The 25711-nt window shown below is 37.3% G+C and overlaps 1 protein-coding gene across 4 annotated transcripts in view; it reads right to left on the bottom strand.

The window, feature by feature from the left end:
- Nucleotides 1–25711, bottom strand: part of drp2 (dystrophin related protein 2) — a 207222-nt gene that overhangs the window by 175283 nt on the left and 6228 nt on the right. For 3 of the 4 annotated variants that reach the window (XM_056270290.1, XM_056270291.1, XM_056270293.1), the window contains exon 2: nt 9235–9314. The exons of the other annotated variant lie outside the window; for it this stretch is intronic. In XM_056270290.1, the coding sequence (XP_056126265.1) occupies nt 9235–9314 (80 nt within the window). The remainder of the gene's footprint in view (nt 1–9234; nt 9315–25711) is intronic. 4 annotated transcript variants of the gene reach the window in all.

Here is a 25711-nt window from a genome sequence, read left to right as displayed (position 1 = left end):
ACCAACATTTCCTCCCTGCATTAATTTCACTGTGCTGATGCGAAATGGAGGCAGAGCGGTAACAAATTGCTTTAGTGTTACAGAGAGAACACCCCCTGGAAAGAGAAGAGCACGAGATGCCTCTAATTAATATGCTCCCTTGTTTTAAAATGAGGAGACATAATTAAAACCATTTAGTTTAATTTAAAATGTTCTACTTTTGCCTCGAAATGGCAACAAAAAAAAAATTGCTGAATAAAATTTCCACCAAAGAACTGCAAGAGAAGGGAGTTGCTTTAAAGAATTCGATAATGGAAAGATGTAATGCAGCGCTTCTAGGTTGTACGTCACACGCATCACACACCTGACCAGCGTTGGCCAATAGTGAGCCTACGTGTGACGTACAACACAGAAGCGCTGCGCAGTTACACTAAGTGAATAACTAAGCTTATTCCATCTATCATTCACCTAAGTGTTCAATATAATTTAACCTCAAATCAACAAAAAAAATAATTGCCGCATTCTCATTTAAAAAATAAAAAAGTTAAAGTGAGGCACTTGGAAGCCACAATGGAAGATTTAAAAGAAGAAATGTGAAGCTTATTAAAGAACCACTCAGATTCTTCTGATAAAAATCAAGCGTAGCGTCAGTTCTGGCAGGTCACGTTAGTCAAGCTCTCATCAGCTGACACACGTCTACCTATAGGAATACGACGCCTTTGACTGTATGTATAAGCTCCTTCAGTATTATCAGCAGCTGTCGCGTTTCTCAGGAGCTAATTACCCTCCTCCCTCCCCAGCTCCTCCTCTCGCCCAGTCTGGATTTGCCATTCTGATTCCCCTTGAATCAGAATAATTTCTTGAATTATGTTGTACTTTAAAATCTTGAATTAATGATATCTGCATACATTCATGTTGGTTCTGTTCTGTTTACCCTAAGGGGGGTTATTGCTGCTCTCCTTGCTCTTATCCATGCTAGGCTGCATGAATGCACAGGGAGTTATTGCCCATAACAGAACCATACCACCAATCCTAAGTGTATGCTAATTGTCAATCGTATTTGATGATAGTGGTCCTGACAGAACTGGTGTATTATATGAGTTGTAAGCCAGTTTAAAATCATCATTTTACTGTCTTTTTTTTTAGCGTTAATCAATCATGGCAACAAAGTTGTAAAATTGAATATCACGGTAACAGTGTACAACAAGGCTTCATTTGTTAACATTAGATAACTTAATGAAGAATACTCCTAAAGCATTTATCAATCAAATGAAAGATTAGCAAGCAATTGTATCACACTAATATCATGTTAAACACATTGTTAATGTCTTGTGGCTATATTATTGGAATCATAATAACTATTTTAATGTTTATGGATTGACCCATTTGAAAAAAAGTGCCTCACTGTAACCAAGAATATTGCGCTTTAAAAAAAAAAAGAGGGACAAGTGGAAATATATTTTTCAGCAATAAACATACAAATACTGTGGGTAGATGACCATCACAGCTGCAGGCAGGTTTATTCCTCAAGAGCACGTTATACAGAAGCACACTAATAATGCACACGCACACTTCCATCTATCATTCACCTCCTCTCTCCATATGCATCCAATTTATGGCCCTCTCTACTTCATTTCAAGAAATATGCACTTATCACCCACATGCAGAGGGATTGCCTTACGCTCCAACCTCACTCCTCCATCAAAAAGCAAAACGTGCTGTAAAACCTTCAGGTCCACAAGACCTCAAAAGGTGTGATGCATATTTTTGAGATTACTTAAGAAAAAAAATCTATGTATTCTGTTATTGATGTTTACTATCTTTTATCTGCAATGAACGGAAGTCTTCTCACTTTGTCTGATTTCTTTAGGCTGCAGTGGATGAGTGAGAGGGGCTTGTTGTTAATAGCTTTATAAACTTTCTAAAAGATAATATGAGAATTGCTTTTCGAATAGGCTACAAACTTGTCCTGCTGTTTTTCTTATCAAAAGAGAAAATACCTTTAAAAGACTTTAATACTGTAATTTTCCATTAAACTTTATAGCATGTTGCTGGAAATAATAACAAAAAGTAATAACTTTTAAAAGAACTTTTATTAAATGTGTCAGTCTTACTCTGAAACCTAGTCCTTGTGTTCCAACTTCAAAGCTATTAAAAACATACAATGCATGCTCACGTGTGACTGCGCATGAATAGAATTCTATACTACAGTAAATTAAATTAAATAACTAAAATGTAAAACCTCTCATCTTATTGCTTTATTAAAAAAATACCACTACCTTCATAGTGTGTGTGACCACAGATTACCCTGAGTAAAACAAAATGTTTCAGGATATAAGGCAAATTAAAATGTGCAATGTTTACCAAGGACTCAAAGGGCACAGTTTTTGTCTTAATTTGACAATAAAATGGATGAATATAATGCCATTATGAACATATTCTGGTTAATGGACTGGTAAATGCTGGCAAGCACAGAGCATCTTAATAAACCCATTTGTCAGAGAACACCAATGAGGGTCCTTTGATCGATAGTTTCCAATGGCCATGTCTCTGAGTGCTGTGTTAAAGGAACGTTTCAGGTTCAATACAAACTAAGTTCAATAGACAGCATTCAATGCACGATAGCAATTACCACGGGAAAATAATTTTGACTGGTCCCTCTTTTTTTTAAAAGATAAAAGACACTGTTACAGTGCACTCAAAAAAATAAATAATTACCTGTACTTCATTTAATTAAAGTTTTAAATGCAATTTCATTTGTTTAATTTTAATTGAATCAGTTTATTTGGGTCAACACAGTTAAGTTGGATTAGGTCAAATTAAGTTTACTGTAATATGTCTAACCTAACTTTATTATATTTGTCAAACTACATTTTCTTATGTTGGTCCCACCTAAAGGGATACTTCAGGATTTAGCATTAAGCTTTGTATTAGTAGAAAACCTGTAGTATTTTCGAATTACCATGCTTTCCACCCTCATATCCCAGAGACGAGAGATTTATGTATTTTTTGTCTGGAAAAAATCCTCCGATGACGCAAAAATCGTCATTTTGCGTCATTGGAGGATTTTTTGGCCAGAGGCTAAAGACTACAGTCAGTAGTAGGGGTTGTCCCGCATGTTCTCAACCCGCCCATAGAGGGTGGGATCTCACTCACAGAATGTAGCCTACACAGTGTCAGCCATCTTTTTTTGGAAGCTAAGCTAGCAGGCTCTTGTTCTGTGGAGAAAGCTGAGTAGGGGTTACCATCCTCTTTTTAACCGGACATGTCCGGCCGTCGATGTCCGGGATTCAGCTTTTGCTTTCTGCAGTCGCCATTCATTGTTTACATGCACACCTTTTGTTTCAATCTAACTGTACTAGTACTTATTCATTAGATACTAATCCTTATTCATTAGATACTAGTCCTTATTTATTAGATACTAGTACTTATTCATTAGATACTAATCCTTATTCATTAGATACTAGTCCTTATTTATTAGATACTAGTCCTTATTTATTAGATAGTCCTTATTCATTAGATACTAGTGCTTATTCATTAGATACTAGTCCTTATTTATTAGATACCAGTCCTTATTCATTAGATACTAGTCCTTATTTATTAGATACTAGTCCTTATTTATTAGATAGTCCTTATTTATTAGATACTAGTGCTTATTCATTAGATAGTAATAGATACTAGTGCTTATTTATTAGTTACTAGTACACAATAAGTGCATTATTAGAAATTGTTAGAAAACTGAAATTGAAAAAAAAGAAATTGTTAGAAAACAATTAGAAATTGTTTTCTAATTTCTTATTTATTTATTTTTATAATCTCTGGAAGAGATTTTGAAGGAGAGCGGGAGAGTCTTCACTCCGATGAGGCGAGTGAAGGAGTAAATTATACCGCTGTATAAGAAGTCGCTGAGAGCGTCGTTAAGGGTAACGGCAGCAGACAGCGCACACGAAGCGTGCTCTGTGGGGGCCCCGCTGGGCATTACTGGTGTAGCACCACCCCAGCAGAGTACGTCCCTGGGCTAGAGGTCCAGTTGCACCGTAAACCGGCTCAATCTCTTCCATCTCAGATAGGGGTGGACCAGTACTACTTTATTTGATTTTTTATTCTAAACTGTTTTAATTATTCTTACTTGTTTTGATTATTTTAATTTCTTCTATGTAAAGCACTTTGAATTGCCATTGTGTATGAAATGTGCTATATAAATAAACTTGCCTTGCCTTGCCTTGCATTGTATCAAATTATTAATTTAAATGTTATGTATTTATAAAATGCAAGGGATCTGTCTGCATTTGTACAGGTGACATGCTAGTAGATGACTGCATTCCTTCTTAAGTCTGTCATCCTCTTTCCTGCTTGGTTGTCAAAGTATTCTCAGATAAAACTCAAATTCTCCCAGACAAGCATCACCGAAACAAGTAAAGCAATTCAAGTAGATTTGACACATGAAGACCTCCCTAAGAAAAGAGGGAAAGCAGCCTGTGAGCACGTACAGATCTTTCTCAATAATAAAGGATTCACACCCTCAAGCTTCATAAAGGTACAAGCGATGACAACATGCTTTGATGACAACAAAGCATGATTCGTCAACAAGAGAGTATCACAAGAGCTTAGCACGACACTTCACAAAACACATCTCTCCCAAAGGAGTGATGGAGCTTCAGCCTTGCCTGGTGCCACACACAACGCACGCCTCCTGCTGTGGAAAAACCCATAAGCTAGAAGTCAAAGCACGTGCACCAACAAATCGACATCTGTGGAGAAAGAAAAACCCAAACACACAGAAATCTGCTCCTGTTCTGTGAGCAAGACTTAGACTCTGCAGTCAGACTTCATCCTGGTCTATCAGCCTCAGCCGGCTCACCCACAGACCACCCACAGTGCGTTTACTGACCGTCTGGATGCATATACCACAGAAAACATGCAGAGAGTTTGCTGAAATCTGCAGTTCTCATCTGACTGGCTGGTGCTATGCAGGGGTGCATCATTCTGCCTAGAAACAAATTATGTTTATAAAGGTACCGGGTTTATACGAGTGGTTTTGAGAAAGAATTAATAACTGGATTTGTTTGCCAGGATAGTGGAACCAAATCTTCAAAAAGCTGTACTTGAACATGGTAGCGAGTCGAATAGATATTCGCAATATTGTAACCCCGCCACTAAATTGCAGGTAATACCAAGACCCAGCCCCAGCGCAAACCCTCTTTTGGCATTAAAAAACTATTGTCAGGATTTACTAAGGACACACAGTGAAAAAATAGCGATGAAAAGGCGTGGGCACAGTTATATTTGCAGCCGACCTTAAAGCATAAGCATTTGTAGGAGTTTCCCTTTCAGACGCTAAATTTATTGAATGATAGAATGTAAATAAATAACTAGCAAATTTTCATTTTTGGGTAAACTGTCCCTTTAAAAGGTACACTGTGTTGGAAGTTCTCCCATCTAGCGGTGAAATTGTATTTTGCATTCAAACGAATAGTGCTCTCTAGCGCCTCGCTTTTTCAAATGCTTGTTGCAACTACGATCATCAAGTTTAACTATACATGTTCGACTGTTATGCTGCCTATATAAAGAATTACATAACCAAGCAATGAAAAAAAGCTTGTAATTTAGACCGTAACATTGACTTACCTGTCGAGAAGAAAGCAGGCAACTTCAGCGTCCCTTTCAAAGTCTTTCACCTTCAGTATAGCTCTTTCCACCTGGGAAAAGCTATCCCGATATTTACTCTCGTTTTTTTAATTCGCCGGTCACGTTTCCTTTTAAATGACTTTTTTGCCGACGAGGATTCCTTCTCCTGTGGCTCGGCATAAGTATGATCCTGCATTATGAAGTACCGTGCAGTGCAGCCTTTCAAATTTGCCGGGGCAGTGACAAGCGCCTCTCACTGATCTCCTTGTCCGTTTCAGCTGGTTTCAGTCACGTGACGCTGGCTCTGAATGAAAACGCGTTGTGGAAACGCGTTTAGGTAGGCTAGGGCTTTTTGTCCCTCTCTGCTATTATAGTTTTTCAAGATGGTGGAACGACATGGAAGTCTTATTAAACGTCCCATGTAATTAAAGATAAGAAATTCTTCGCTTACGAGGATAAGTCAGATCATTGGCAGAGGTAATTTTACACCAATGAGGACATATTTATGAATAAAGACATTGATTTTAGCTAATAAAATACTTAAACTACACAGTGTACCTTTAAGGAATTAATTAACCAAAAAGATTGAATCACTTACTCACCATTTTGTCATTTAAAAAATGTATGACTTTAGCTGGGTGCACACTGTACTATTTATAATAGTCCTTTATGATTGCGGCTTGTCAGACTGTACGAAAATGATCCTCGTTGTAAGCCATGTCACACTGTAAGATCTCAGTTGTCATTAATGTGAGATTGTACAACAGTCAAGACGCGTTAAACACGGACGCACACAAGAAAACTCGTCCGGAGTTTTACATCAGTCAATGACACGTTCAGTGACGGTGAACAGCATTACATGCGGGATTGAAATGGTGGCTACAATGAAATCTCTAAAGTTAATTTTGGTCATGACTTGTCTTGAAAAACGACAATTTGACGTCGTCGTAGAAGTCACACTGCAGGACTGCGAGTCAAATCTTCTGACACTGCCAGAAGGTAAAACTTGATGGGCTGTCAGTAAACATGTCAAACTACAGATCAAACACTTCCGATTTTTCTTCAACCTAGGATCAGAGGACTCTTTTAGGATTTGCAAAATGTGTCCAAATCATTGCCAAAATCATGCACCCGGCTTTAATGTGTGGGCACATTAACAATATTTCTGCAAAATATTGCAGGCAAAAATAGTCCATTGTCTACTGTCAATAGCGTAGCAATGTATGAAGCACAGCCCACACAGAAGTCACTTTCAAACGAAGCAGCTTTCTGTTCATCGAATTTGGATGACCAACATGAGCGAAATCTGCAAAGGGAACTTTTTTGCTGTCACACAAAACTCCAGAATGCACAAATCCTTAATGAAATCAAAGCATAAGAAAAGCATCTGATTATACCAACGTGGATGTTTGCACAAACTCTGCAATTCGACACTCTAGTAAAGTCACGTCACGTTTATTTATATAGCACATTATACAATAAATTGCTTAAAACCAATCAGCTTTACTGTGTTAAACATGATAAAACAATGTCAGTGTCTCGTTTCATCAGAAGCACAACTTCATTTTGTACCATAAAGCAGCTCTCCAGTGTGTTCATGTTTTCACTCACGGACGTCTGACCTCGACCGACTGAACAGGAGAAATTAACTTGAAAAGATTTCCACTTGAAAGATAGAGCCTCCGCGCACAACTACCTATTATGTAATCGCAATGGACCAATGGCAGTACAAAGGTGTTTACCAGCCAAAGCGAACTTTTCCAGAAAAAAAAAACATTGGACAAAAAATATGCACCAAAAAAATATTTGGTTAGTAATTTAGACTGGCAGACTGTGCACAGCTCACTCAGGGTAGGATCTCAAAGAAATAATAGGACAGATTCCGTCAGCAGTCGTAGGCGGGGCCTGTTCGATATAATTTCGAATATTTGCTGATTTTTTTTTTTTTTAAACTGCACATTCGAATGCAAAAACCGAGACATGATAACGTAACTGACGCGGTTTGTTTTTGTTGGCTTATCCGGTATACAGCGAGGTGCGGCTGCGTTGTTAATTTGAAAAATGGCGGGAAAAGGTAGCCTGACTTCGTCATACTCATATTCTAGTCAGAATGTGAGTCTGATACTGCTTCATAGGGCTTTGATTATGAGGCGTGTCTTAACCGAAGCAGGAAAAAAAAAAACCTCTGCACTCAATTGGATAGACCTACAACCAATGAGAGCAACGCAGTAAGTCAACTACTTTGCATAGCACAGTTGTCAACTACAGAACTCAAATGCACACACGCTGGAAGAAGTAAAATAACGAGTGTTGCTTCTTTTACTTGGTCCTCTATGAGTGCGACCAAAGGAGAAACCACAACGACCGCAGGGTTTTCATTGCGTCCCATCTTCTTAGTTACCATCGGAGCCAGCTGATAAATTAAACTTTTGCCGAATCCCATAGGAAGGACGGCAAACACATCTTTCCGATCGACAAATGCCTTGATTGCAGTTCTATGTTCGTCTTTTAAAGTGAATGCGCTGTCGATTTCTTTTACAACGGACGCGATAGCGGAATCTCTACATCTCAGTTCTCCAGCGGCAGTCATCTGTGAGGGAAACCAGTTCAACCCAAGCGCTCTTTGATAACGTGAGGATTACGTCCCTGCAGATCATCTGTCCATCATCGTATAAAGCCCGCCCTGGCAATTTGATTGGCCCGACAATTTCTGAACCGATCATAATTACTCCTCAATGGATCGAGTCCAGACCGAACTTCCCGACCAAAAAATGTTGTGGGCGGGGTTCGGGCTGGCATCCAGGCTAGGGAAAAGGCTACGTGCTGACAAAAACCCTCTTAGTTGGTGGCAAAAATCGTGCCATATGTATCCACATATTGCTCAGCTAACAAAGACATACTTGGCCATTTCTGGCACATCGGTCAGAGCTGAGCGTGTGTTTTCATCAGCTGGAAACATTGTCAACAAAAAACACTCAGCACTCGCTGCAGATCAAGTTGACCGTCTGGTGTTTTGGACGAAGAATATGTAGATGTGTAGTGAGTAGAAGTGGATTGTTTCTGAATGAAAGTTTGCTATTTTGTGTTCATGTAGTAAATTACACTGTATGTTGAAGCGCGTTTTCTCAGTTTACTGATGCACTTACACAGTTTTCTGCACTTTTGTTACCTAATTTTCCTTGGATTCACATTAAGGAAATTATATTTTATTTAAGAACAATTGTTTGAAAAGTGAATGCACTTTAAAAAGTGAACGTCATTTCAATAAAAGATGCGTGCTTGATTTGGTTTATATTTTCTTATTGCACTCGCTTGCGCTCTCTTGCTGGCATAGGAGACAATACAGTCCTTTTTCCCTTTAACATTAAGTAACACCATGTAAAAGTGAATTTTGCATAATCGATCCCCATTAAAATACTAATACGCAGCTTTTAGAGGTAAATATATAGGATATAAAAGTGTGACAAGCTTTGACAATTTTTCTTACAGTAGAAGACAATTAGCTGATTCTATGTGAAAAAAGGGCCAGTGAGTTCATGAAGGCCAGCAGGAAGCAGTTAGAGATAGCAAGTTGTGGTGTGATGTCAGGTTTAATTAGCCAACAGGGCCTGAGGACTCATTACTCACCGAGCAGAGGATAGGAGACTCAGAGGGAGAGCTGTTTACCACACATCCTCCTCTCTGGTTCCTGTGCATCACCACAGGGTCTTGATAAAGGGCACACAAAACCACAAATGACCCCCTTTAAAAATATGTCAACCATTTCAAAACATAACAGGACCAATTATGTGCATCTACTGTTGGGTATGAGCAAGTCAAACACAGGTCTGCGATGTTTGGAATCATGCGTCTGAGAGAGAGAGATAGAGAGAGAGAGAGAGAGAGAGAGAGAGAGAGAGAGAGAGAAACGGGTTTCACTCACTTCTTTTCATCCTATCACCCTTCACATATTCCAAAGCCTAAGCTCTTATTAGTCTGATATCGAACTGACCGTGGTTTGAGAACTGACATGTTTGCTTGACAGCGTTCGATCGATACCGTTTGCCTTGATATGGGTGATCACGGACGTTGCAATTACAGAGCCACTTCAGTGATCCAGATGTGGTTCTTTTGACATAAATCATTCAGGATTTCGCTGGTGTGAGACCACAGTCCGTTCGGATTGATTAACAGGATAAATTGTATCAGCAGTATAAGGTTGCCCAAATACATAGGACGTATTAAAGTCTAAATCTTGAATTACTCTGATGTGAAGCATACTGTGAATACAACATTTACACTAATGGTTAAAAGTTTAAAAATAATTAAGTTTTTTTTAATGTTTTTTAAAGAAGTCTCTTACAATTTAAAAAAACTGCTTTCTATTTTAATATATTTTCCAATGTTATTTATTCCTGTCATGGCAAAGCTGAATTTTTAGCATCATTATATTCCCATCTTCAGCAATGTCACATTATCCTTCAGAAATCATTCTAATATGCTGATTTGCCACTCAAGAAATATTTATCATCAAATGGTGAAAACGCTTTTGCAGCTTAGTTAGTTTTTAGTTTTGTTTAGTGCTTTGGGGGTGGAAAAAAAGGATTAAAAAATTAACTTAATACTTTTCTTCAGCAAAGATGCTTTGATCAAAAGTGACAGTAAGGACATTTTGTTACAAAAGATTTCTATATTAAAAAAATGCTGTTATGTTTAACTTTATATTTATCAAAGAACATTAAAGTGACTAGTCAAGACTGTATTTCAAAGATGGCTCCTGTCTGTATACACGAAGTGGACTGTCTTTATAAAATATCTTCTTATTAAACGGCCTGTACACTTACAAAGTTCTCAATGCTTCGTTTTGCATGTAGGGACCCTCATTATGTTACTGTGTTCGTGTGGGGCTATTTTGAGCCTTGTTAGTGGTATTAACTAGCGATTTCTTTTTACTTATTAAATGCCCTTATTACTAGCGTTATACGCTAAACACAGGGTTCTCAAGTCTCACGCATTGGGCGTGAGACACACGCAATTCAACCAGTTCACACGCTCACACGCCACACCGTGTATTTCTCACGCTGAAAAGGCAATGCCAACCAAGTTGTCCTGCAAGCTTTATATATAACGTTGCATACGAGGCGCAGGCACACAAAGTGAAGTTTCCTGCCGCCAGCACGTATCTCTCGGCCAGATTGCGTTCGTTAGGCAACATAGACGCGAGCGAACACACAGAAGTTGACGGAACAATCTCGGCCACCGTACGTTCGTTACTAGGTAACCAACAACATCGCGCAAACGCGTCGTGATGGAGAAGGGAAGAAAGCTCGTCTAACATTTTAAGGCTAGAACATTTAATATATAGCCCATCGTATACATTATTATTGATGCAGTCAAAAACTCTACAACTACTTTGCAACCAGGCCAGAAGCTTTGGCTCAGTTTGGGTAGCTTACATTACCTGAAACTATAAGGGAAATGTTAGTGGGTATGGGAAGGAATGAAAATGTATTTCTTCATTTTATTTTAAATTATATATTATACTGTATTAATAGTCTTTCTAGTTACATTAAGGCTACATGTATTAAAGCAGAGTGCTCTGGGTAATATTTTATATCCTGTCAAAACATACATTAATCATTGCCATTGCATTTGTATTTTTCAAAGATGTCAGGGAAAAAGCAAAAAGATATTTGTGTACACACACACACACACACACAAACAAACACCTTAATACTCTAATATGTCCATTTGTTCACAATGTCCCACCACACAATAAATCATTTTACCATTTCGACACATTCAAAATGCAAAAAGATTTGTTTTTCCAAACTGTTTGGAGCAATTTGTTATATTTTTGAAATTTTTGTATATTTGTAATTTTGAAATATAACATTAAAGAGTAGGCTATATTTGATGTGACGAATTGCTCTGTCATTTATCAGATTTACCAATAGGCTTTATGCACAGCTTCACTACTTCCTGAACTTCAGCCAGCCCTTTGTTTCCTGTCTGTCATTATTGGACAAACTGATTAATCCAGGTGTGCCTGATTATTGTTTTTGAGGCCAGGCACACCTGGATTAATCAGTTTGTCGAATAATGACAGACAGGAAACAAAGGGCTGGCTGAAGTTCAGGAAGTAGTGAAGCTGTGGCATAAAGCCAATTGTTATAATTTCAATTTGTGCTGGTTAATTATGAACAATGGGTAAAATTGGGGGGCAGGGATGGGCGGGGGCGGGGCTCTATTGGGGCTCCTCCCCTAACCGCATGTGATCTCACTCCAAGCTTTTGATAAAACTTGAGAACCCTGCTAAACAGTTTTTAGAGATAAAACTCTTTACAATCGATTATCATGAAAACAAATCTCAGAGAACGGTTGACTAGGTACCAATGTTTTATTAGACCAAAGGTTCATTTTGCGCCGGAGTTCTCCTTTAACAACGTTTAGCTCACGAATATTGATCCGGGAAGTTTTAAATCGAGTATGTGAATATATTGCCAACTTCACTGAAGTCCTTGAGTTAAGCACTGACCGCATTTCTTTATATTTGAGTTCAAGTTCAAACACAATGAAACCTCCATAAACGTGCAGAGCTCTGAAACACTGCCAGCGGGACATTAAACCGGGGGTGTCTGTCTGTCCGAGCTCAAATGTTTTTCGTGGGAACGCAAATATCTTTGCGAGGGAACGCAAAAGTTTTGTGTGGGAACGCAAATTTTGCGACGGAAGGCAAAGTTTCTCGGGGGAACGCAAAAGATTTTTTTTAAAAATCTCCCATCTCAATTTTTTTCCACCAGCACATCCCTTCAGGGGCTTTGTAATTTGGTCATTTCCATGGCAATTTCACAATCACGGAAACAGAACCACTGCACGTTTGCTGAGGAGTAACGTTATAAGATCAGTTTTGGCGCCCATTCGAAAGCCCATTCACAAACATACCGCGACTTATTTTCTTTTTTTGAGCGACAGACCCTGTCTACGTATATTAACGTTAGCTGCTAATCACTTTGCCTTCTCAGGCAACAACGTTCAATGGCAATTGACTTCATAACTTAAAATAAAAAAATGGTTAAGCTTACCCGTCTCTGTTTGTTCACGACGACATTGCTGGTCTTATTGTTTTTCATTTTCCCTTTGTCTTTTTCTGTTTTGCGCCACAAAACATTTCCCTCCTCTTCTTTCTTTTTTGGTCATGCGAATGGGTGAGCGGTTGATAAAATAAATTTTTGAACCCATTCAAAATGATAAACAACAATTAAATGTTAAAAAAATTAAATAAAAATTAAACAAATAAGCTTTTGATTTCGTTTTGTGTTAAATGTACACTGTGCGCACCCTCTAGCGTTTAAAAACAACAGCGTGCTTTTGCGGAATAACACGGTTTTGGTTGTGCTTCGGTTCTGAGTGACTGTGCGGATGAATAGGTTCTTTCCATAGACTGTAAAAAAAATAGGTTCCGTCTCGTAACTAATAGCGGTAGGCCTACTTGGTAGAAAATAAATTCCAGCGCAGCTATTACAACAATCCATAATGAGATAACCTTTCACAATAGTTAAGATAATGCTTTACAATGAACTCTGTTAGAGAGCAACATATCTGTTCAATAAAATACCTTACTCACCAGCGAAGTAATAAAAACACCATCTCCACGTCGCCCAAACATTTCCCCTATATTTGAAAAGCCAAGCGATTCTCCTTGTATTACGAGCTCTGTCTTGTTCTCTTTTTGCCAGCAGTCTCTCTAAAATAGAACTCATCATGTCAAGACGTCTGTTCTAACAAAATGACTATGAAAAGGGTGGATTAAACTTTATCGATTTTTGTACTCTTAATAATACTTTTAAAGTAAATTGGTTGAAACATTTCTTTAAAAACCCTAATTCTATTTGGAATGTCATACCAGGTCATTTGCTGTCAAAACTGGGTGGGTTGAGCTATTTCTTAACCTGTAACTAAATATTGATAAAGTTCCGATAAAAATGTCAGCCTTTCACCGCCAGGCCTTCCTTTCATGGTCTCTTATTTTCAAACACAACTTTTCACCCAACAAATATTACATATGGAACAACAAAGACATCTTGTTTAAACACAAATCTTTATTTATTGATTACTGGTTTAATAATAACATTATTTTTGTTGACTAATTATTTAACAGGGATGGTTGTCTTTACTCTTATAATGAGTTTCTATAGAAGAATACAAAATTCCTGTGTCTCCTGGAGATTATGCCAAAGTCTTTGGAGCAATTTCTTCTGGTGTTTGCATGTTATATAGATCTCAACCAAGAGTGGACAAACAACAACTAACTTTGTTATCGCTGACTGACACCTCAGTTGGTAAGATTTGTTTTTCTTGTAACAATGGTAAGAACAATAAACTAATTAGATCCCTGTTCAAAACAGATATTATCACAGTCCCATATGTGGTTCCATATTGGAATAAATTTGTGCAAAACATTGACTGGAAGAAGGTCTGGCTCTTACCCAACCGATATTTGCTGACCAACAAAATTAGAGAAATATCATTTAAAATAATTCATAAGTTTTACCCGTCTAATGATCATATTGTTAAAAAAAATTTAAAAGACATTGATGTAATGTGCACTTTCTGCTCTATGAGTATTGAAACAGTTACCCATCTGTTTTGGCAATGCCCTTTTGTCCAAAGTTTCTGGTCTGATATTTGTAATTTTATTGCAGAAAAAATCGAGAAAGATTTCAAGTTGTTTTGGAAAGATGTTCTTTTTGGCCTTTATGACCTCAACAGGACTAGGCCTAATGAAACTTTCATTATTAATCTCATTATTCTCTTGGCCAAGTTTTTACATACATAAATGTAAGTTTACGCATTCCAAAACATCTTTTATTGCTTTTAACAATGAGGTCAAGCAATATGTCAACACGATTAAGTTTTCTCTTAATCAAAAGGCAACAAAAACTGTGAATGTGTGTAAACAATTTGATATATTTTTGTAAATCTGTACTTCCCCTGGCAAAATGTGATGATATGAGTCTTTTATGTTTTGTTTATGTTAAAACACCCGCAATGTTGGAAACTGCTCAATGTTTTACTTTTACAATGGAGATGAACGTTCATGTAAACTGTGCAATTGTTGAATAAAAAAATAAAAAATAAAAAATAAATCTAGCCAGCATCTAGCTAGATCTTTAAAGGCATACAAAAGGTTTTCCATAGTGATGTTTTGGAAGAAGGATTTATGATGTATTGATAACATTTTTTGTTAATATTGAAAAAGAAAGGTACATAGTGTACCTTTCAAGAAGATTTTGAAAGAATATTTTTTCCAAAATGGTGCTCACACCTATGCACTGCATAAATAATTTCTGCACCCCTTTTCACAATATTACTGTTTTTACTGTACTTTTGATTAAATAAATGCAGCCATGGTAAGCATAAGAGACTTCTTACAAAACCATTACAAAATCCTAATTATGACCAGTAGTGTGTATATGTGAAACAATAATTGGAGAATCTCAAGGCAGCCATAAACACCCATTTGTTAACAGAGCAGGAATCCATTTCATCCAATTCAATAATATATTAAAATGGATAAAATGTATTTTCAGACTGAGTCAGACAATAGTAGGGTGAAATGATAAACCATGTCTGGAAGCTATGGATTGTGTTTAATTACGCTTTGCTTGGGGCATATTGGTTATTTCAAAGTCTTTGTGTTGGTTTGATTATTAGAATGCACCTGCTCATTAGTCACATTTACCTCCATATTAATCAGCACTCTCAAAGATAATAAAGGCCATCCATGCATACTAATTGAAACATAAAATGATAAATTGAATTGATTTTTGACAATATCGCCAGATGCATCAAAGCAGAATAAATGAAGGTAAATGAGGCATTTGAGGTAAATGATTATTATTTGGTTATCATCCTTTATTTATTCAACTGAACGGGTTTAATTGATCCTTCCTCAATGTGTTGCTAAATTAAATGATATAGGTCAACGAAAAACTTCCTTCATTTTAAACCTAAGATCGCCTCAAAGCAGATTCCACGAAAAGCCCGAAGCCGGTCCTCTGAGTCTAACACTCCATTATTAATATGATTCAGAGACTCCTGTGAGCTGGTCTTTGGAGGATGTTCCAAGTCTCCAACTCTCTTCCGCTTTCAATGCTGTCGGCGCTGAAGGCTCAATCCCTCTGGCGCACACCTGCCTAGTTACAAAGACTTGGCTAAAATCACCCATATTTGTCCTCTAAAGTCAAACAGCAACAGTGCATGCACATACACTAAGAAAGCTGTGTTGGCTTATTCAAATGGACATCTGGTCTACATTTGAGTGTAACATGAAACATACTCTCAAGTCAATAGAGTATTAACGTAAGAATACTTCTTAATATGCAACTGATGGCCTGTATTTGGGAGATAACTTTTGATGTTGAGGCTCCATCAAAAACTGATGTGATGGGAGCAGAGGGAATGTGGTACAGGAACAAAGCAGGCTTTCTAACATAAAAAAAACCCTGCTGTGAACAAGCATTGAGGAATTATTGAAGGCAGTGCTTTTTCAACAACGTTTCTGCCATCCATTAGCTTTAGCATCAGATGCCCCCGGTGTCAATCCTCCAATAAAACCAACTCCAATGGAGAAACGTATCATTTATGAGGGTCATTTGCATTTAAATTCAGATCAAGAATTAAGGATGTCAAGCTGGAAGGCCATGAAACAAAAAAATGAAGCTTCAATAAACTGGGAAAACTGTTACACACAAAATCAGATGACGATCAGATCTGCTTGAAGAGGCAAGGCGATAATAACAGATGAGAAACTAATGGATATTGAACTTACTAAAATACTAGAATAATTGGGACTTGATTATCTTGGAGAGCCTCTCTCTATCCAAGTTTATGTGCCGACAGTTGGAATAAGAACAATGACATGGACTGTCAATAGTGTGATAGAGAATTGAGATGATGTTTGCCAAGGCTTAGTTAATGAATTCTCTCCTCATAAATATTCATTTAGTGCATTTACCTACTGCTTCTGAATCTAATTAACCCCTTAAGCCCTGAAGGAATTTTTTTTTTTTTTTTTTTTTTTTGAGTGACACACAAAAGAAAAGACTCAAAACTCCAAACCTATAGCAAGGAGAGTCCAAAGGTAGGTATCGTTTGATAGAAAATGTTTTAAATTTATAGAAAAAAAAATTCATTACATTTGAACATTCTCATCTTGAGAAACTGCTAATAAAATATATTTTTATTATAATGAAAATTGTTATTATTATAATCAATTATTATTACTATAATACATTATTATTATTATAATCAATTGTTATTATTATAATCAATTATTATTATTATAATTTATTTTATTATAAAAGGGGAAACCATTCCCCTTTAATGAATGATTTTTTTTTTTTTGCAGGGGTGAAAAACTATTAAGGGATACTATTAACTATTATTAAGGGATAATAACATCAAGGATGGTTTATTAATAATAATAATAATAATAATACTACATTTTATTTAAAGGCGCCTTTCATAGCACTCAAGGACACCTTACAAAATTCATAAAAAAGACATTAAACAATCAAACCAGTACAGCAACAAACATTAAATCACATAAAAGCCTGCCTAAACAGATACGTTTTAAGACGAGATTTAAAAACTGAGAGACTAGAACTGTTGCGAACTTCTACAGGAAGAGAGTTCCATAAATGGGGAGCAGCATAGCCAAAAGCTCGTGACCCCATAAAAGTTGTCCTAGTGCGTGGCACAACAAGACAAGTGTAAGTGCAGAAGCAGATCTTAGAGTGCGGGAAGGAGTGTGTATATGAAGAAGATCTTGAAGATATGAAGGAGCCAGATTGTTAAGTAAAATTTAAAATTTACACGGAATTTAACTGGGAGCCAATGCAACTTCTGTAAAATAGGAGAAATGTGTTCAAAAGTGGAAGTTTTGGTAATGACTCGAGCTGCAGCATTTTGTACTAACTGTAATTTATGAAGAGATTTGGAAGGAAGCCCATAAAACAAAGCATTTCAATAGTCGATTCTTGATGTTACAAGAGCATGCACAAGCGTAGCAGTACTCTTGAGTGAAAGGACAGGACGCAAACGATTTATATTGCGAATATGAAAGAATGCAGAACGGGTAACTCTATTAATGTGAGATTCAAAAGACAGAGTTGTGTCAAGAATGACACCCAAACTTTTGACCTGATTCGATAGAGGAACAGAACAGTTATCTATTACCATAGAAGAAATATTCAACTTACTTATTGTATTTTTTGAACCAACAAGAAGAATTTCTGTTTTACTGCTGTTCAATTTTAGAAAATTACTAGAAAACCAATTTTTTAATTCACTTAAGCACTCACCAAGAGAAGAAGAGGGAAACTTTGAAGAAGGTTTAGAAGACAGGTAAAGTTGGGTGTCGTCGGCATAACAATGAAAATGGATATCATATTTCCTAAAAATGTTGCCAATAGGTAAAAGATAAATAATAAACAGAAGAGGTCCTAAAACAGAGCCCTGGGGAACACCAGTGACAACAAAAGTGGGTTTTGATTTAAACTGTTTAAGTTGTACAAATTGAATGCGATCTGTGAGGTAAGAACGAAACCAGCTTAAAGCCATACCAGTAATTCCAATAGATTCCAGCCTGCTCAAAAGTATGGGATGTGAAATGGTGTCAAATGCTGCACTAAGGTCAAGAAGTATAAGTATTGATAAAAGACCAGCATCAGCAGCTAGTAATAGATTGTTTGAAATCTTTACAAGTGCAGTTTCAACTGTGAAAAGCACGAAACCCTGATTGTAATTGCTCACATAGACTATTGCAAGAGAGATGTTCGCGGAGCTGAAGTGCAACAATTTTTTCCAGGATTTTTGACAAAAACGGCAGATTAGAAATAGGACGAAAATTTGCAAAATTCTTTGTGTCTGTCCCAGGTTTCTTAAGAATAGGTGTTATAACAGCAGTTTTAAGTGCAGTAGGGACAGTACCAGTAAGAACTGATGTATGCATAATATCAGTGATTAAAGAGGAAAGAAATGATAAACCAGCTTTAACCAAGTGAGTCGGTAATGGATCCAGTTGCAGTTGACATGTGACAGATTTAGATTTTTGTACAACGGAACAAATTTCCTCAACTGTTGGAAATGGAATTTTAAAAGCAGAAAATGAAAATAAGGGAGATGGCACAAAAGCTAGAATGAGTTATGTTACAATCAGTGTTTGGTGAAACCAATTGCTGGTGGATGTCTTCAATTTTCTTATTAAAAAAGAGATGCTTCACACAGTTCTGTAGAGTTTATATGCCAGTTAGAACACTCAGGTGGCTTTAAAATAGTGTTAACCACAGAAAATAGAGATTTTTGGTTTCCTACACCAGATAGAAAAGAGCTGATAATTATCCAGTCCTAGAAGACCAGATTCTATCAGCTGACCAAATAATTAAATAAGTAAATCATTTTGCAGCCAGTACATTGAATAGTCAAACTATGACTGAGTTTAAGACTGAAAAATGACTTTCATACAATCTGGAATACTGGTTATTCAAAGTCAAATGCAAGACAATAATTTCAAGAAGAAATGTCATAGTGAACAAATTTGCCTACAGCTCAAATATTGTGCCAGTTTTAACAAGATTACAGTGAGTGGATTATACAACTATGTGGCTTTCTTAAATCTGACACCCCTGTCACAGATGTGAAGCCTAAGCAGTGATCGTCTTCATAAAAATGGCATTTATGTCACTGCTATATATTTAACGGGCTATAAAAAGAAATACGCAATGTGAACGAACATTAAAGGAGATCAAATGTGCATAGACACTTTTTGCCTGTAGCAACTCAGCAGTAAAACCTGGTTAGCACAAGTAACTTCATATTGTTTAATTGAATCATGTCAAGGACAAAAGCATCCTAACACTACATTAGAGACACTTCACTTGCTCCCCTAAAATTGATGTTTTAGCCTTTCATAGAGGACATTACAAATCAGTGTTTGCCCTCAAGAGGGAAAATACATCTCATACACAATATTTTGCCTTGCGTAGTTTTTTGCCAGGTTAACATTCATTCGCCTTCCTGTGACTCATCACATTCCTCATCAAAACAGATCAGGAGAGGGAGAGAGAGAGCGAGCACACAGAGGAGATCAGCTCTATAAATAAAAAGGATAAGGCATGATTAGCATACTTCCTGCCCCCTTACTTATGCCAGTGTTTTAGCAGACAGGAGGCAGCAGATTGTTTCAAATCTCCGGCCTCTCCAGAGCGCCACAGGCTGTGGCAAACACAGACCGCCTCTTCACGCTATAGCGCTGTGACCTCCAGAGTGTTAGATCAGGTATTGGGTGCAAAACTAGTGGGGAAGAGGAAGGCTTTGTCACGTGGTGAGGTGCCTGGTTTTAAACCGTCCTCAATCGTACGTGGACGTTCAAAAAGGTCAAAGCCAATCCAACAAAAAAGGTCATGCTTTGACATAATCACACAGCCGAATCATTTGGATCTGGTCTGTTGAACAGCTTCCAGGCTGTTTAGAATTGAAAACTTTAGGTTAGATGAGGGAGAAGGTCAAATCATCATGCCCTGGTAGATACAAAAAGTTTAACAAGAACGCTATCTGAGATAGATAATCTCGTAATTTCGCATATAGATTAGCCACAAGAATACGTTTGGACTTTTGTGAGATCACTGTTTCCATAGGAACATAACGTTTAACAGCCATCAGGACTCTCACAATGAAGCAACAGACACGAATCAGGATCAACAACTAGAAAATGATGCGAGAGAAGATAAGGAGGATAGAAACAGATTATAACAATTGTTAGCTGCAAAACAAAGCGTCCCTTAATCTGATGCATTTCAGATGTAAGAATAAATTGAAAGAATATGCTGGATAAATAATAAAAGAAAAAAGAAAAATAATAATAAGTAATAAAATAGAAAGTATAACTTTATCATTGCTGTTATTGTTGCTATTTATTATTATTATTATTATTATTTAAATTCAGTTCTTCTACAGACATCATTTCCAGCGATATACCGTCAAAAACTTCAATATGAGTCCAACTGAAATTCCACCTGCAGCTATAATTCATCCTCTTTAGTACCGCAGTACAGTGATGGAATTTTATATAATAAAATATGGAGGTGTGACTAATTATTTATTTATGTTTTCCTGATCTGTAATAATCACTTTATGTAACTATTGTGATTACACTTTGTAACTGAGGTTGGCTTTGTGTATGTCTTCCTTTTTTATAGTACTTTTGTTTCATTTTACACATTGCACAGATTTCTGTTTTATGAAGGGTCTTTTTGTCTGTTTTTGTTTTTTTGTTTTTGATGTTTGAAAACCTCAATAAAAATAATATACACAAAATATGGAGGTGCAATTTGAACAGTGGTTTAAGTATCACAGTTCTCTTGGGAGATGGCAAGCAAACGGACTGAATTTATAACCCAACAATAACAAAGACAAAAACAGATGCTGTAGGCAAAATGAAAATAGTTTGCCCTCACTTTCTTGTAATGGTAATACATGGTAATTCTTGTAATAAAGCTCAAATGCCCTAATGAGTCACCGCTTAATTAAAACTTAGAATTAATGCATGATTATACTTAGTTATAGTTATACAAAGCGATGCTTGCCTTCACATGCTGTCAAACTGCCAGGTTTAAAGGGATAGTTCCCCAAAAATTAATTACTCAACAATAATGTCGTTCCAAACCCGAAAGACTTTCGTTCATCTTCGGAACACAAATGAAGATCTTATGAAATCTGAGAGCTTTCTGTCCCTCCATTGACAGCTACGCAACTGAAACTTTAACGCTTCATGCTTTTATTTACATTCTGTACATTGATCAGCGAACACAAACAGAAGCTCAACCATGCTTTAAAGCACGAGAACAAACCTCATTGGTTCTTGCAGAAGCTCAAACGTGCTGCGTAACATATGAGAATGAACCTCATTGGTTCTCACGCGGCAAGCGAACATGCTTTAGCTTCCGATTACCACAACTGATGTGAGCGCTGATAAATGTTTATATGTGAATAAAAGTTTAATTTAAATCTGTTCATTATACACTCACCTAAAGGATTATTAGGAACACCTGTTCAATTTCTCATTAATGCAATTATCTAATTAACCAATCACAATGCATTTAGGGGTGTGGTCCTGGTCAAGACAATCTCCTGAACTCCAAACTGAATGTCAGAATGGGAAAGAAAGGTGATTTAAGCAATTTTGAGCGTGGCATGGTTGTTGATGCCAGACGGGCCAGTTTGAGTATTTCACAATCTGCTCAGTTACTGGGATTTTCACGCACAACCATTTCTAGGGTTTACAAAGAATGGTGTGAAAAAGGAAAAACATCCAGTATGCGGCAGTCCTGTGGGCGAAAATGCCTTGTTGATGCTAGAGGTCAGAGGAGAATGGGCCGACTGATTCAAGCTGATAGAAGAGCAACTTTGACTGAAATAACCACTCGTTACAACCGAGGTATGCAGCAAAGCATTTGTGAAGCCACAACACGCACAACCTTGAGGCGGATGGGCTACAACAGCAGAAGACCCCACCGGGTACCACTCATCTTCACTACAAATAGAAAAAAGAGGCTACAATTTGCAAGAGCTCAACAAAATTGGACAGTTGAAGACTGGAAAAATGTTGCCTGGTCTGATGAGTCTCGATTTCTGTTGAGACATTCAGATGGTAGAGTCAGAATTTGGCGTAAACAGAATGAGAACATGGATCCATCATGCCTTGTTACCACTGTGCAGGCTGGTGGTGGTGGTGTAATGGTGTGGGGGATGTTTTCTTGGCACACTTTAGGCCCCTTAGTGCCAATTGGGCATCGTTTAAATGCCACGGCCTACCTGAGCATTGTTTCTGACCATGTCCATCCCTTTATGGCCACCATATACCCATCCTCTGATGGCTACTTCTAGCAGGATAATGCACCATGTCACAAAGCGCGAATCATTTCAAATTGGTTTCTTGAACATGACAATGAGTTCACTGTACTAAAATGGCCCGCACAGTCACCAGATCTCAACCCAATAGAGCATCTTTGGGATGTTGTGGAACGGGAGCTTCGTGCCCTGGATGTGCATCCCACAAATCTCCATCAACTGCAAGATGCTATCCTATCAATATGGGCCAACATTTCTAAAGAATGCTTTCAGCACCTTGTTGAATCAATGCCACGTAGAATTAAGGCAGTCAAACACAGTATTAGTATGGTGTTCTTAATAATCCTTTAGGTGAGTGTATATAAAGCAATCATGTCTCTTCAGAAAATTTGGACAAAACCGCTCAATTCATATGGATTAGTTTACGATCTCTTTAAGAACATTTTAAAACGTCAAAGTGGTAGTTGCGTATAGACTCAATGGAGGGTCAGAAAACTATCAGATTTTATTGAAAATATATTGTGTTCTAAAGAAGAATAAAAATCTTACGGGTTTGCAACGACACGAGGGTGAGTAAATAATGACAATTTACATTTTTGGATGAACTATCCGTTAAGAAGCTGGCAGGCAAGTTGCTCTGAACAGGTTTCGTATATGCTAATTAGAAGAATAACTTCACGCCTGTAGAGGTCTATCTGTCCTCCAAATCAAAGAATGAACAACATCTTGATAGGAAATTATCTGAAACCATTCCCCTTTAATGAATGCCGCCCCTCTCCTCCCATTCCAGTCGAGAAACTATGCAATGTAATGACACATGCCACTAATGAAGAACATTTTACAATGCAGACTCCAAATAAAATCAGACAGAATTAATTACAGTTAGGCGGACTGACCTTTTCAGATTGATAAATCATAAAGCGGCATTAGGCCTTAGACATACTAGAATGCCTGGCTTTGATAAACAATATCCTCCCTCCTGTATTGACCCAAGAAAAACACTGCACAGATATTATCAAACTGAGTTCTGACTGAAAGCGACTGTTTATCCCAGGTATCTAAAGTATTTTCTTCCAGATGGACCCATCACATATTTCATCATTTAGGCTATCGGTTCTTCCAAATTGCATTCCATCATTCCAACTTGAGCCCAAACTATCTTTTTTGGGGGGAAAACGCATAAAGAATCTTTTAACACTATTTCTAAATCAGCTGCATGTTCTTTATACCTCTTCATTATGAATTCCCATTTTGATTGGTACATTTCAATCACAAACCTATTCACAGAACTCATGATTGACTGGAGTGGGAAAGAGACTGAACACTTGACAGTTGCCAAAGAAAGTTTTTACCGATCCTGAAGGAAAATTAAGCTCAAATCTTTCAAAACCATTCTTTGATATGACATTTAAATGCCAGCTACACAGAGAAGTGTGTTATTGCCTGCTTGATATTAATAAGGTTTTATGACTTCTTAAGAAGGCAGTTTATACACAATTACACATCTAGAATATCTATATTTTCTTGTTACCACAAACACACAATTACAATCAGTACGCACAGCTGAGTGACAAGCCTGTACCAAAAGCAATTACATTTATTTATTTTTCCTACCAGAATCTAAAGGTAAAAAGCTCCAATAAATATTTTTAACACACCTGTGCACATGACCAAAAAAAGCTCAAGGCTCCTTGACCTGAATACAAGGCAATCTGCTGATGACTATAATTAGCATGCATTGATTGGCTTACACAATACTTGGACTGATCATTTCAAAACATTCACACCCATTTAAATGGGTACAGAAACCGCCATAAAGACCACTGTGCTTACTGTGCTTCCACAAAAAAACATGTAGAGACGGTCAAACATAGAAATTTGCTAAATGCCTTGGGCCATTAAGACAAATTAAAAGCAATGCACTGCAGTAGTCCGCTCTAATGCACTAATGTTATTGATTGCAAGTCATGGTTCCAGTTAGAGTCACAGTCCGTAACAATATCTCGCACTAGAGTAAGAGAGGAGAGTGCTGCAATATTTGAAAAACCAGCTCTAAAAGCCCATCCAAATGCTGGATGAATAATTGGATGTTTGTGGTGATATAAAAGTAGCTCTGTGTATAGAAGGTGATGAACTCACCAGAAAGCCAAAAAAACTTTGGCTGCATCTCATTCTAAATCAGTAGAAAATTTTGGGGACTATCAAGGGTTCACTAAATACGATGCGTTTATCTGCAACATGATTATAATATGAGGTTGAGGATAAAAACATAGCTGGCACTAGGGGTTGCACAGACTAGTCGACATTAATCCTCTGCCATGACGCTTTAAGCTTGACGTCGACTAGTCGCTGATCATGGCCTAGAGAGGGCGCAGCAGGATAAGAAATCTCTAAAGAGAGTTAGTTGACGTAGTTAGAAAGTTACTTTTAGTCAGTAGAATGTCTGTTGGGGGACCATCAAATTAAAGTGTTAGCAGATATTAATAGACAGTCTACTAATTCCCTAATGACTGCTAGACATGTACTTGCAAATTAATGAGAGTTAGTTGACATGTAGTTGCAAAGTTACTTACTTAGTAGAATGTCTAAAATGGACTATCGAAATGAATTGTAAACATATAGTGTAAGTGTATAAGACGGAAAAACTAATTAGAAATGTTGCCTTGACAATTAACTGAAATAAAATATGTTGAAGTGCTAAAATTACTAAAACTTAATGACTGTGGGTGACTATGGTTCTCTCTCATCTGGTTCGTTCTTCTCATAATTAAAAAAGAGAGAGATTGAATTATCCTTCTGCTCATAAAACATTCACTATGAGGCTAAGAGATCTACTAAGATATATAACCAGTTTGGATGGAAAGGATTTCAAGCTGACTAAGTGAAGTCGTTACTGTATCTATACCCAGCACAGCGCTACAACAATCCATAATAAAATTATTACCCTTCATATAGACAATGCTTTCCATTGAACTCTGTTAGACAGCTACATGGCCATTTATCTGTTCAATAAAATGCCTTACTCGCCAACTATAATACTTAAAAATTAAAAGGTATCTCCTCGTTGCTTTGCCAACATTTCAAATACCTCAGTACTCGCCGTCTCTGAAAAGCCAAGCCAACGGTGATTGTCGTTTTATCTCGTTTATCTTGCGAGCTTATTCCCCAGAGGTTAGAGAGGTCACTCCCACACCATACACACGTCAAAGTA

The sequence above is a fragment of the Rhinichthys klamathensis genome, unplaced genomic scaffold, assembly GCF_029890125.1.
Source record: "Rhinichthys klamathensis goyatoka isolate OS25496 unplaced genomic scaffold, OSU_Roscu_1.1 h1tg000301l_1, whole genome shotgun sequence".
Taxonomy (NCBI): domain Eukaryota; kingdom Metazoa; phylum Chordata; class Actinopteri; order Cypriniformes; family Leuciscidae; genus Rhinichthys; species Rhinichthys klamathensis.
This window is presented reverse-complemented; position numbering and strand designations above follow the sequence as displayed.